Genomic DNA, 14,383 nt, shown 5'->3' on the forward strand with positions numbered 1-14,383 from the left:
CAGTGACAGGGACAGATTTTATCCCTGTGTCATTTTCTAACATGAAGATTTTAATTAATACCATTAACACCAAGATTTGCTTGTTTGATTGATTTTCTCAGGCATGCAGAGGCTCTCAGGTCATGTTGCCATCTTGTGTATATCCAGATCAAGCCCCCACCTCATCTTGGGGTTTAAATTTATTTATGCATTGAATATTCTTAGATACCAGAACACAACTTATTTAAAATGAATATGAACTTTTCCTGGTCATTTAAATTGCTTTGAATATTTGTGGTTGGTTAATCATGATTGTTGAGTGTATGTATCAAAATAATGGAGGGAAGAGGGTGCTTAATGATGAAGGGTCATCTTCAATACTCCTGTGAAAGCTCCCCTCTCACTCTGTGCCAAAGTGTACAATACTTTTCTTTTGAATAAAGAACTCTGGTAACAAATTCTAAAATTACCTTCCATGGCAAAAAGTACAAAAGTTCTATATTTTCTCTAGTCCATATGGTGCCATTTTTTGAGCCAGACATAATCATATCATGCAATGCGTGTGCCACGGCATACATTGCATTGTATACACTGTAGATGCACCCAAAGCTTGTGCTGAAACAGTGGAAGAAATTAAGGTTCTTATTGGTAGTTTTGCAGTTTCTTCTGATATTCTTTGAGCAACTGCTGTGACACAGGTCCTCCCACCATTGTTTACCTCTGTAATCACTTGCCAGCCAGACAGGTTTCATCTTACGGATAAATTTAAAATAATTTGGTATAACTTTCTTATATGGGTTGAATATAAAGAATTTGTTGCTTATTTGAAAGTGTGTTTGAACTATTTTTGTTATTTCTACCTCAACTATGGTGATAAAAACCTGGGCACTTTTCACATTTCTTTCAAGATCCTGTAAATAGCTTAGTTGAAGTATTTTGCCTTTATTATAGTAGTAAATGTTCACAGTAGATGGTTTATTTGCTCTATGTATTTTCAGCAATTCTGACCTTGTGATAGCTCTCTGATGAGGAAAGGTTTGATGTAATGCAATGCAGCCACCATTCCGTTTAATCCCTTCTTTCAGGATCTGGAGAGCTTTCATACTGCTTTCGTCATCGGTTGAAAATATAGTGACCCATTTCCAGCCAAAATACTTCAGTAGCTTGCCTATCCCAGCACAGAGATGCAACTCATTGGGGACAGTCCGGTAAAAATAAGGATACTGAACAGGGTCACTCATATAAAGATTCGGTGAGATATAACTGACCTGTCAGGAAAATATAAAATAATGAACATATAATCATTTTACATCACTCTAAGAGAAGAGTTTATATCATACAGGTCATATGATTTAATAGCACATAGTTTGCAGGAGGATGCTTGTGTCTAGGCTCCTGTTAGGCTCTCCTTTATAAAATTGGGTGTCATTTTATAAAGGGATATATTCTGTACCTTGTATTACATGCTCCTTCTTTTGGGAGATTTAGTCATTTACACATAGACAGCCCACTCTTCACACAAATATAGGGACACTCTTAAGAGGGTGGTACATAAATTTATATAACACTCTCTCAGGAGTGTCCCTAAATTCACAGAGATGCCAAGGATGAACCACCCAAAAGAGTGAGATTTATCACACCAAGGAGTGAGATTGAGCTGAAAATTTTCTTCTACCCAGTCATTAAAAAGTATGTATATTTGTTTTAGAGTGAATGTACTTGGTGAAGGTACTTGAAGTAAAGGGAAAAAGGGATAAATCAAGGAGAAGCAGTAGGCTTGAAGATGGGCTGATATTTTTTCCTACCAGTTGCACCACTTGGTTTACATTTCAAGGCACCTTTCTCTTGAAAATAGAAATTAGTGCACGGGTATATGATGCTAAATGTGATCAAGTACAAAGTGATGTATGTGGGAAAGAAGAACATGTACTATAGCTATGTGATGCAGGTTTCCATATTAAGACTCACCACCCAGAAAAAGATCTAGATATCATCACTAAGGATACATTGAAACCCCCAGCTCAATGTGTGGTGGCAGCTAAGAAAGCAAATCAGATTTTAGAAATGGAAAAGAAAGATGCAGAACCATCTGGGACTCATTCAACCAGGTCACAGAGGAAGATCTTGAAATAACCCTGAAAGGCAAATGGCCTACAGCCTGCCCCCTAAATCCCTGTCCAATAAAAATAGTACAAGTGAGTATAGGCCTCATTGAAGGGGCCAATTAAATTGTTAATGCCTTGTCTGGAGAAGGGCAGCTTCCAACAACACAAAAAAAGATCTGTGCTGCACCTCTTGCTGAAAAGGAGCTCCCTTGAGGAGGACATAGAAACATAGAAATAGACGGCAGATAAGGGCCACGGCCCATCTAGTCTGCCCACTCCAATGACCCTCCTCTACCTTTCTCTGTGAATAGATCCCACGTGTCTATCCCATTTGGCCTTAAAATCAGGCACGCTGCTGGCCTCAATAACCTGAAGTGGAAGACTATTCCAGCGATCAACCACCCTTTCAGTGAAAAAGAATTTCCTTGTGTCCCCTTGCAGTTTCCCATCCCTGATTTTCCACGGATGCCCCCTTGTTGCCGCGAGACCCTTGAAAAAGAAGATATCTTCTTCCACCTTGATACGGCCCGTGAGATACTTGAATGTCTCGATCATGTCACCTCTCTCTCTGCGTTACTCGAGTGAGTACAGCTGCAACTTATCCAGCCGTTCCTCGTACGGGAGATCCTTGAGTCCCGAAACCATCCTGGTGCCCATTTTCTGGACCGACTCTAGTCTCAGCACATCCTTATGGTAATGCGGCCTCCAGAATTGCACACAGTATTCCAGGTGGGGCCTCAAAATGGATCTATACATGGCATAATGACTTCAGGCTTACGGCTGACGAAACTCCTGCATATGCAACCTATGATTTGCCTTGCCTTGGATGAAGCTTGCTCCACTTGATTGGCAGTCTTCATGTTCTCACTGACGATCACACCTAAGTCTCGTTCTGCTTCAGTTCTTGTTAGGATCTCGCCATTAAGGGTGTAAGTCTTGCATGGATTTTGGCTGCCCAGGTGCATGACTTTGCATTTTTTGGCATTGAAGCTGAGTTGCCAGGACCTAGACCAACGCTCCAGTAGGAGTAGGTCGTGCATCATGTTGTCGGACATTGAATTTATGTCTGTTGTACTTTTGCCCACTACATTGCTTAGTTTGGCATCATCGGCGAATAATGTTATTTTACCTCGCAGCCCTTCTGCCAAGTCTCTTATAAAGATGTTGAATAGGATCAGACCCAGGACCGAGCCCTGCGGCACTCCACTGATTACCTCCGTCAATTCGGAGGGGGTGCCGTTCACCACTACCCTCTGAAGCCTACCTCCAAGCCAGTTCCCAACCCATTTGGTCAATGTGTTGCCCAATCCTATAGAACTCATCTTGCTCAGCAACCTGCGGTGTGGTACGCTATCGAATGCTTTACTGAAGTCCAGGTATACGATGTCCAGGGACTCCCCAACATCCAGCTTCCTTGTCACCCAGTCAAAGAAGCTGATCAGGTTGGATTGGCAGGATCTCCCCTTAGTAAATCCATGTTGACGGGGATCCCGTAGATTCTCCTCATTCAGGATCGTATCCAATTGGTGTTTGATTAGAGTTTCCATTAGTTTGCACACTATTGATGTGAGACTCACCAGTCTGTAGTTTGCTGTCTCCATATTGGAGCCTTTCTTGTGGAGTGGAATGACGTTAGCCATCTTCCAGTCCAATGGGACGTTACCTGTACTAAGGGAGAGATTGAAGAGCGCGGATAGCGGTTCCGCCAAGACATCACACAACTCCCTGAGCACCCTGGGGTATAGGTTGTCAGGCCCCATTGCCTTGTTAACCTTAAGCTTTGACAGCTCGCAGTAGACACCGCTGGATGTAAACTCAAAATTACTAAAAGGGTCATCTGTGTCAACCCTTGTCTGTAGCTGTGGGCCGAGTCCTGGCACCTCACGGGTGAAGACTGAGCATAAGTATTCATTTAACAGTTGGGCTTTTTCCGAGTCCGCTTCTACATAGTCTCCGTCTGGTTTCCTAAGACGTACTATCCCGCCTGAGTTCTTATTTCTGTCACTGATATACCTGAAGAAGGATTTATCTCCTTTCTGGATGTTCTTCGCTAGAGACTCCTCCATGCGGAATTTGGCCTCCCTAACTGCTGTTTTAACGGCTTTTGACTTGGCCAGATAGACTTCCCTAGAGTCCTGTTTCCCTGATTGTTTGTAAGAGATGAATGCTTTTTTCTTCTCCTTGATGAGGTCCGAAATCTCCGCAGAGAACCACTGTGGCTTATTGTTCCTTCGCCGTTTACTTACTGATTTAACATAGCGGTTTGTTGCTTCTTGTATGGTGGCTTTCAAATTCAACCACATTTTTTCCACGTTATCGGTTTCTGCTTGGCTTTGTAGCGCCTGGTGAACAAAGTCTCCAATTTCTTTGAAGTTTGTGTCCTTGAATTTGAGGACCTTGGTCAGTGTGGTAGATTTAGTGAAACCTTTCCTGAGATTGAACCATACCATGTTGTGGTCACTGGAGGCTAATGTGCCGCCCACCGAGACCTCTGTGACACTTTCTCCGTTGGTAAGTATCAGGTCCAGTATTGCCTGATCCCTTGTTGGTTCCAACACCAATTGCCTGAATCTTGCTCCCTTCATAGAGTTTAATAGCCTCCTGCTGCTGCCGGAAGCAGAGGAAAGCATGTCCCAATCCACATCAGGCATGTTGAAGTCACCTAACAATACTGTGTCCCCACGCAAGGTGATATTTTCCATATCTCCGATTAATTCCATATCTAGGTCATCCTGTTGTCTTGGGGGTCTGTATATTACGCCAAGATATTTGTCCTTCCCTCTGGCCAAATTTACCCAAAGGGATTCCCCAGTGTGGTGGACATCTGTGATTCTGGTGACCTTAATGTGATCTTTAGTATATAATGCTACACCTCCTCCCATTTTGCCCTCCCTGTCCCAGCGAAGCAAGTTGTAACCCAGTATGACCATGTCCCACCCGTGGGAATCCGTGAGCCAGGTCTCAGATATTGCCACCACATCCAGTTCGGCATTCCTCATTTCTGTTTCTAATTCCAGGATCTTGTTTCCCAGACTGTGGGTGTTTACGTACATAGCCCTCCATGTTGTATGTTTGTTATGTCTCAGTGGGGATGTTCCCGCTTGAGCTACTTGGACACCTTTAGCATTATTCGCATGTTTCCCTAGACCCAGAGTTACAACGTGCACCTATCCCGGACTCCCCAAACCCAGAACTACTGTATGTTCCTATCCCAGACTCGGAAATGTGTGTACCCTGTGGGGGTATTCCCGCTTGGGCTACTTGAACTCCTTTAGTACAATTTGCAATGTGTGTTCTCTTGCTGAACCCAGAATTACAATGTGTACTCCCTCTAGACCCAGAATTACAATGTGTACTCCCCCTAGACCCAGAATTACAATGTGTACTCCCCTTAGACCCAGAATACAATGTGACCCAGAATTATAATGTGAGCCAACCCCAGACTCGAAAGTGTGTATACTCTCCCCTGACCCAGATCGGTGTTTACTTACCTTAGTCTCAAAAAAGTATTGGCAGCTTAGCTCGCCAGGTAGGTTGTTTGTGCCCGTACCAACCAGTCCCTAACATGCCTTTCCTGACAAAACTTATAGAATGGACGTTCTGCATTCAACTCAATAACTGGTTAACTGAACATAATTATCTAGATCAGGATGTCAATCTGGCTTCAGACCTGGGTAAAGAACACAGATAGTTATTGTGTCCCTTCTTTATAATCTGCACAGGAATCATTACAAAAGATTAGCCTTCAACACTGTGAATCATAATATCATGCTTACAAGACTGATAGAAAAAGGTTTTGTTGAATAGTACTTACATGGCTCAAAACCTATTTTTTAAAGAGACAACAATGAGTTTTGTTCAGCAACTGCACATCATTACCTTGTGTAGTGATCTGTGGGGTGCCACAGGGGTTCATAATCTCTCCCATCTTATTTAATATCCACCTTAAACCTCTGGCTGAACTGCTTTAGTGAATGGACTCAAAACTCTATATTCATGCCAATGACATGCAATTTCTCATAACCATTGAATGAGATCTATTCACAGCTTTGAGTAAACTGACTGCCTGTCTAACCACAAATCAGGAATAGAAAAACAAAAACAAATTTCACCTGACCCACACAAACATAGATTTTTTGGGTTCCTAATAGAATGGGACAAATACCTGACTTCAAAATTTATTTGGGAATGTATGAACTCCCCCTAAAATGACAGGAAAGGACTTATCGCTCACTCTGATCCTGCAAATTCAAGCAACCTTTAAAAATAGTCTGTATCAACTTGGGCAACTATGAAATATCTCTCCATATATTGAAAAGACAAGTCTAAACAGTGTTGTCCATGCCATGATAGCATCTTGACTAGACTACTACAATGCCCTGTGCAGTGGTCTAAACAAAAAAGAGTTTGAATCAACTACAAATTCAGAATTTAGAGTGAAAGCAGCATGAGCACATTACAATCTTCTTCAGAAAGCTACATTGGCTACCAGTACCTTACACGGCTAAATTTAAAACTCTATTTTGATCTTCACTAGGACTAGTGGACATACAATGAAGCTACTAAGCAGTAGATTTAGACCAAAGTGGATAAAACATTTTATCACACAACATGTAATTAAACTCTGCAATTTGTTGCCAGAGAATGAGGTGAATGCAGTTATCTTAGCAGGGTTTTTTAAAAAACTTTGAATAATTTCCTAAAATAAAATTTCATTAGCCATTATTAAGATGGACTTGAAGAATTCCACTGGTTATTCCTAAGATTAGAAACATAAAATATATTTTACTCTTTTGGGATCTCTCCAAATACTTGTGACCTGGATCGAACACTGCTGCAAACATGATACTAGGTTTGGTGGACCTCCAGTCTCCCAGTATTGCAACTCTTTTATTCTTATGATGTTATGGTACTGAAGCTCTGATGATTGAAAGATAAGATTGAAAGAATATGAAAGTGATAAAGATTTCAAATGTCTGTTCACCATACAATATAAGCAGGTTATAGTGACATGTGTACCTTGGATTGTGCAAGGTCTGGTCAAAAAATTATAGGACAATTTGAATTACACACCAACAAAAACTCTTTTAGAACATGCTAGATGACATTGCGAAGCTTTAAACATCATGAGTAACTTCCTTTTTCCTGTTTGTTGATAACTGTTTTTGTCTCAAACCCCTACACCAGTTATTGTGAGTGTTTTCTTGTGATTGACTTTTTTCTTTTTCTTTTGTAATTCTTTATTAATTTTCAAATCAAATACAAAGTGCAAAGAATAAACAATCAATTAATACATTAAACAACACTTGCATTCAAACAAATAATGATACAAGTATATTTTCCCCCCTCTCCCTCCCACCCTCCCTGGATGTGTATAAAGGTCAATTAGGAATTAAAGGATCATTCGATTATTCAGTTTTAACAAATTCTGCTAAAGGACCCCATGTTTCCTTAAATTTTTTTATTATGTCCCATTTGTTCAGAATTCATTCTTTCAAATCTATAATATTGAAATAAAGTTTCCCACCAAAAATTAAAGTTCAATCTTTCCCAGTTCTTCCAATTTCTTGTTATTAACTGCATAGCTACCCCATCATAATAAGAAGCAGTCTATTTTTCTTTGCATCAATTGGACTCTTAGGTTGCAATAATGTCCCAAATAAAACAATGTCATACAACAGTGGAATAGAAGCCTCCAATATCCTATTAATTTTACCCCAAATAGACTTCCAAAAGTTGAGTATCAAGGGACAATAAAACAACAAGTGATCCAGTGTCCCTACTTCAAAATGACATTGTCAGCATCTATTAGACTTTGAACTATCCAACTTTTGTAAACGAACAGGGGTCCAAAAAATTTAATATAACTGTACATCTCATTCTCCAAGTCCAAATCCATGGTCACTGAGTAGCAGAAATCTGCTGCTTTGTCTCAAAGCTCTAAATATCTTTCAAACTTGTTTTAGGTTTCTTACTCAAATATTCCAATATTAATTTATACCACTTGGTGGCCTGATGTCCTTGCAAATCTGTCTGAAAACATAGGTCCAGCAAACTATACAGATTTTTCAAAGTTACGCCAATCAGGAAACCCTAACCCAGTAGCCAAGGTAGAAGACATAGTGAGCTGCATCGACAGTGTGGAAGAAGAAGAAACGGTGGCGGTGATCCATGTGGGGATGAACAACGTGAGCAACAGGAACTACAACAGGGAAGTACTGAAGGACCAGTTTCGGATGCTGGGAAGAAAGCTGAAGACCAGAACAGAGAGGATAGCATTCTCAGAGATCCTGCTGGTACCCAGGGCTGATGAGAAGAGGCAGATGGAGCTGCAAGCAGTCAACGCGTGGATGCGGCGCTGGTGTGAAGAAGAAGGATTCCACTTTGAGCGCAACTGGATGACTTTCTGGGGGAACAGCAAGCTATACAGGTAGGATGGACTCCACCTCAGCAGAGATGGAATGAGGCTACTTGCATGCAACATCAAGAGAGAAGTTGAGAATTTTTTAAACTAGGAAGAAGGGGAAAGCCGACAGTTGACCAAAAGAGAGAGTCGATGGTTCAGGAACCAGGATACCCAGATAGAGGGAAAGAAGATAGAGGGAAAGACTCACTATATCACAGGCAAGACAGATCGAAAGGGACTCAAGAGGGAAGGAAATGCAAGAAAGGAACAGGCTACAAACTCACACAGGGGGATTGTGAAGATTTGCAATGTGACATAATCAAGCTCGAGGAATGGGCATCAACATGGCAGATGAGGTTAAGTGTATAAGTGTAAAGTGATTCATGTAGGTAACAAAAATCTCATGCATGAATACAGGATGTCCGGGGTGGTACTTGAAGAGACCTCCCAGGAAAGACACTTGAGGTATGATTGACAAATCGATGAAGCCATCCACGCAATGTACGGTGGTGGCGAAAAGGGAGAACAGAATGCAAGGAATGATAAAGAAGGGGATCACGAACAGATCAGAGAAGGATATCATGCCTCTGTACTGGGTCATGGTGTGCCCTCACCTGGAGTACTGCATCCAGCACTGGTCGCCATACATGAAGAAGGGCACAGTACTATTATAAAGGGTCCAGAGAAGAGCGACTAAGATGGTTAAGGGGCTGGAGGAGTTGCCGTACAGTGAAAGATTAGAGAAACTGGGCCTTTTCTCCCTTAAACAGGAGATTGAGAGGGGACATGATCGAAACATTCAAAGTACTGAAGGGAATAGACTTAGTAGATAAGGACAAGTTGTTCATCCTTTCCAAGGTTGGGAGAATAATAATAATAATATACTACTAATAATTTATTTATATACCGCCCTACCGCAAAGTTCTACGTGGTTTACTTATGTTAATAACTTTATACAAACAATGATTAAAAGTACAGTACTCTAAATAGTACCAAAATTATACAATAAAAATGCTAAAACTGTACTATAAAAATTCTAAAATTATACAGTAAAAGAAGAATAAGATACAATTTGCTAAAATACAGTGAAAAAACCTCAAGAACCTTCTGGCGTTAAGATCAATATACTACTTGCCTACCAGTATTCTGAAACATCATTTTATAAATTTATCGAATAGATCCGTTTTTAGTAATTTCCTAAAGGACATGTAAGAGTAGGCCTGGGAGATAGTAGTACTTAGCCATTGGTCCTTTTTACCTGCCTGAAAACTGAGCATTTTATCAAAAAATCTCTTATATCGACAAGGTTTGATGGTTGTAATAACAAATAAATATTGCCCTCAAGTAATTCTGTTAGGTTTATAACGTTCAAAACATATCGACAAGTAAGCAAGTGCCATGCCAAACAACAATTTGAAACAAGTATAATCAAATTTAAATAGTATTCTAGCTTCAAAAGTCAACCAATGCAACTCTCTATAAGATGGAGTAATGTGGTCATACTTTTTTAAGCTGAAAATTAGGCGGACCGCAGTATTCTGTATTCTGTTTGCAACATTTTATGAGATCCCAAATATATTATATTACAATAATCCAGTGTTGACAAAATTTATGATTACATCAGCAATCTAAATGACGTATTATCAAAAAAATTTCTTATCATCCAAAGTTTCCACAAGATTATGTAACATTTTTTACTAGAGAATTTGTTTGATCTTCCAAAGTTAAATAGCGGTCCAATATAATGCCTAAAATTTTTATCAAAGCGGATATTAAAAAAGTTTGGCCATTCAGATGTAATTCTTTTTTTTTTTCTTGCCAGAAAAAAAATTTGATTTTTCCGGATTCAATATAAGTTTTGCCCTATTTGTCCATTGTTCAATATGAGCTAGTACTGAAGGACATAAGTGGGATTATTATAGTAATATCATCTACATAGATGAAAAATTTGACTCCCAAACTATACATCAATCTTTCCAATGGGGCTAGATAGATATTAAATAGAGTAGGTGATAGCGGGGAGCCCTGGGGTACCCCACAAGAATTGCTCCAGGGAAAAGAATAACTTTCTTCACTAAACACTTGATAGCGTCTTGTTCTAAAGAAGCCCTCAAACCAGTTCCAAACTTTCCCTGAGATGCCTATTGAATCTAAACAGTCCAATAATATCTTGTGATCAACTAGATCAAAAGCGCTGCTTAGGTCCAGTTGAATGATCAGTGCACTTGAGCCTTCACTGAATAAACAATGGAGATAGTTCATCAAAGAAGCGAGTACCATTTCCGTACTATACCCTGATTGGAACCCTGAGACAATCATGAAGAATATCGTGTTTCTCTAAATATTTCACCAAGGCAGAATTAACCATCCCTTCCATAACTTTTGTAAATAACGGAATACTGGCTTGTTGTCCAGTTAAATAGGTCGGCTTTGAAAGCACGTGGGGCAGCTTTAAGTATGTTTAAAGGACAGTTGTTCAGATGACAGTTCTTTTTTGCATATTTAGTTAACAATGAGCAAAAAGAATTCCTTTATCCATGAAGATTTATTAGTTTTCCAAAAACCAGATAACAAGAACAAAAGAAAAAGGTACAGAGTACAGTGGCAAATTGCATTTACAATTACAAGATGGAAAGGGCAAGATTAAGCTTAGGAAACTCAGGTACATACATTTTGTAAATATGCAGCTAAAGGAGACCATCTCATTGTTACAGCTCGAAATTGACCTCTTTTCCTGTATAGATGTAGTTCATATTTTTGATGTTGCAAAACCATATTCCACCAGTGATGGACATGGAGTAAATCGGATGATTTCCAATTTGAAAGGACTATTTTTTGCGCTAATATCAATAGAATATCAAATAGTTTTTTATGTTGTTCTACAAGAAGAATATGCGGAGATTGAGATTTAAACATTACTATTGAAAAAGACAATTCTTGTTTCAAATGGAAAATCGATTGCATAATAGTCCATACATCATACCAAAAGGAATGAGTAAAAGAGCAGTCATATAACATGTGAATCATGGAACCAGGGTGTAATTTACAATTCCAGCAAATGTCAGAAGAACTAAGGCCAGATGTTTTAAGTTTATAAGGAGTCCATATTGCTTTATGATACAAGAAGTACATAGATTGTAATGCACTGGCTGAAGAAACAGCTTTTATGGTTTTAGACCATAAAAGAGACCAGGACTTAGTGTCAATTTGACAATTACAGTCTTTTTCCCATATTTCCTTAAGTACTAGAGTGGATGGTATGTTGTTCATTAATAACAATTTATATAGTCTAGAGGCAACATGGCCTGTTGTCAAGTATTGTGAAGCTATTTGAGGCAAGGTTGGTATATGGGAAAAAGGTTTCTTATTTATAAGAATGTGAGTGTTAAACCACAAGGAGATTGACAGCGACCGGAGATATGGATGATCTAGCTGGGAATCAAGTTCTAGTAGGCATTTTGACGTCTGTTTTAAAATGGGACTGAGGAGATTAATTGTAGAAGTCGTTAATAAAGTTGAGGGAGGAAGTGGTTGTATAGCTTGTTTTTCCACTTCGAACCATATTGGTGAGTATATATCACTTTCTGTGAACCAGTAAAGACCTTGGTGAGTGATGAATGCTTTATGGTATATAAGAAAATCAGGGAACAAAACACCACCTTTGTCTTTAGTTCTCTTAAGTTTTTGGAGGGCTATACGTGGTTGTTTATTTTTCCAAAGGAAAGAGGACAGGAGTGAGTCAAGTTTTTTGTAAAAGACAGATGGGAAAAGCGATGGAATCATGAGTAAAATATAGTTTATTTTAGGCATTAACATCATTTTAATTGTTTCAAGACGGCCCCACCATGATAAGTGTAACGGATGCCAAGAGTGAATCAGAGCCTTGACTAGTTGAAGAATATGTTGAGAGTTGATATTTATAGTATCTTCAATAGATGTGGTGAGTTCAATACCAAGATACTTTATTTTTGTGGGCGTCCATTGGAGCTGATAGGGCTTAATCATGGAGGAGTTGGAATAATGATTAAGAGGGAAAGATTCTGTTTTATCTTGGTTGAGCTTATATCCTGAGAAAAAGGAGTAATCTGAAATGGTTCGAAGAAGTTCTTTTATAGATGTCTCAGGATTAGAGATGTACAAAAGCACATCGTCTGCGTAAGCAGAGAGCTTTACTTCAAAGGAATTACATACTATACCTGAGATATTCGGGTTCTGTCTAATGTGAAGTAATAGGGGTTCAAGCGCAAGATTAAATAAATAGGGAGACAAGGGACATCCCTGCCTAGTTCCCCTATGTAGTCGAAAGGATGTAGAGAGGGTATTATTTGCAATAATTCTAGCAGAAGGATCAGCATATAGAACTCTGATCATGTCAATAAAGGAAGAGGGAGCACCAAACCATTTTAAGATAGAAAAAAGGAAATTCCATTCAATTCTATCAAAAGCCTTCTCGGCGTCAAGCGAAAGGGCAATAATAGGATGCTTAGAATGTTCCGCAATATGTGCCAAATGGAAAAATAATCTAGTATTATCAGCAATTAACCTACCAGGCATGAAGCCTATTTGGTTTGGGTGGATAACTTTGTGTACTAGCATTTTTAACCTATTAGCTAGAATCTTCGCATATAATTTGTAGTCCACGTTTAATAGTGAAATGGGTCTGTAATTCTGTACCAGAGCAAGATTTTTATTAGGTTTTGGTAAGACAGTAATAATGGCTTCAGAGAAACGTGAATTTATGACATTTTCAGGGGTCAAGAACTGAAATAGTTGGTGTAGATGGTGTATTAAATCATTCTGGAAAATCTTATAAAATTCCGCTGGAATTCCGTCAGCTCCAGGGGATTTATGAGATGGTAGTTGTTTCAGAGCGATTTGTAATTCTTCTAGTGTAATAGGTTTCTCTAGGATATGTACATCTGTTGCAGACCAGTTGGGTTTCTCAATTCCCTGTAGAAAGGAGGATAAGGAAGACGACACGGAGGGTGAGTCAGACTGATACAATTTTTCATAAAAAGTTTGAAACTCTGTCAAAATCTCAGTGAAGGAGGTTACGGTTATATCATCACTATTCTGGATGGCAGGAATCTGAATTTTATGTTTTTTCCTTTTTAGATAAGAGGCCAGTAACTTACCACTCTTATTTCCCTCTGCATAATACACAGCTTCGGTCGTAAAAATTTGCATTCCAGCCTGTTTAGAGAGGATAGAGTTATATTGATACTTGAGATGACATAAAGTATTATACTGGAGAGGATCTTTTGTAATGGAAAATTTGTTTTCTAATGTTGAAATTTGATTTTCTAAGTCTGTCAGAGCGGATTTTTCCAATTTGTGTTTATGGGAAGCAAGAGAAATAAATTCCCCTCTTAGCGAGGCCTTAAAAGCTTCCCATGTGATTAAAGGATTGGTATCTGAATAGGGGTTTTGTTTAAAATAAGTATTAATAAAGGTTTTTATATGTTGCACAGTCTGATCATCCTCCATAAGTGAAATTGGCATTTTCCATAGAGGGGATTTAGGAACAAGGTTAGGAGCCCAAGTTAAAACACAGGAAATTAGAGAATGATCAGATATGAGTATCGGTGATATAGAAGAGTTGATTAATGATTGGATGAGATGCTGTGATATGAAAATATAGTCTAGTCGTGAAAAACTATTGTGAGGTATTGAATGATAGGTATATTCTCTAGCGGAAGGGTGCTGAGTTCGCCAAGAGTCCATAAGATGCAATTGCGAAATAAGCGAATGAAAAGATATATGAGATTTAAGCGGAGTTATTTTAGTGGTAGATTGTTTATCAATATGTAGATCAAAGGGAATATTGAAATCTCCTGCTAAAATAATCGGTAGAGGATCAAAGGACTGAATGTGGGTAAGGAGAGTTAAGAAA

The 14,383-nt window shown here is 39.1% G+C and overlaps 1 protein-coding gene across 1 annotated transcript in view; it reads right to left on the reverse strand.

The window, feature by feature from the left end:
* Positions 1–13,992, reverse strand: part of LOC117346142 (extracellular calcium-sensing receptor-like) — a 37,406-nt gene extending 23,414 nt beyond the window's left edge. Inside the window, exons 1-2 of the mRNA XM_033915545.1 lie at positions 13,165–13,992; positions 840–1,247 (exon numbers count right to left, since the gene is read on the reverse strand). Of these exons, the coding sequence (XP_033771436.1) occupies positions 840–1,247; positions 13,165–13,992 (1,236 nt within the window). The remainder of the gene's footprint in view (positions 1–839; positions 1,248–13,164) is intronic.
* Between the last annotated feature and the right edge of the window lie 391 nt (positions 13,993–14,383).

The sequence above is a fragment of the Geotrypetes seraphini genome, chromosome 12, assembly GCF_902459505.1.
Source record: "Geotrypetes seraphini chromosome 12, aGeoSer1.1, whole genome shotgun sequence".
In the NCBI taxonomy this organism is placed as follows: domain Eukaryota; kingdom Metazoa; phylum Chordata; class Amphibia; order Gymnophiona; family Dermophiidae; genus Geotrypetes; species Geotrypetes seraphini.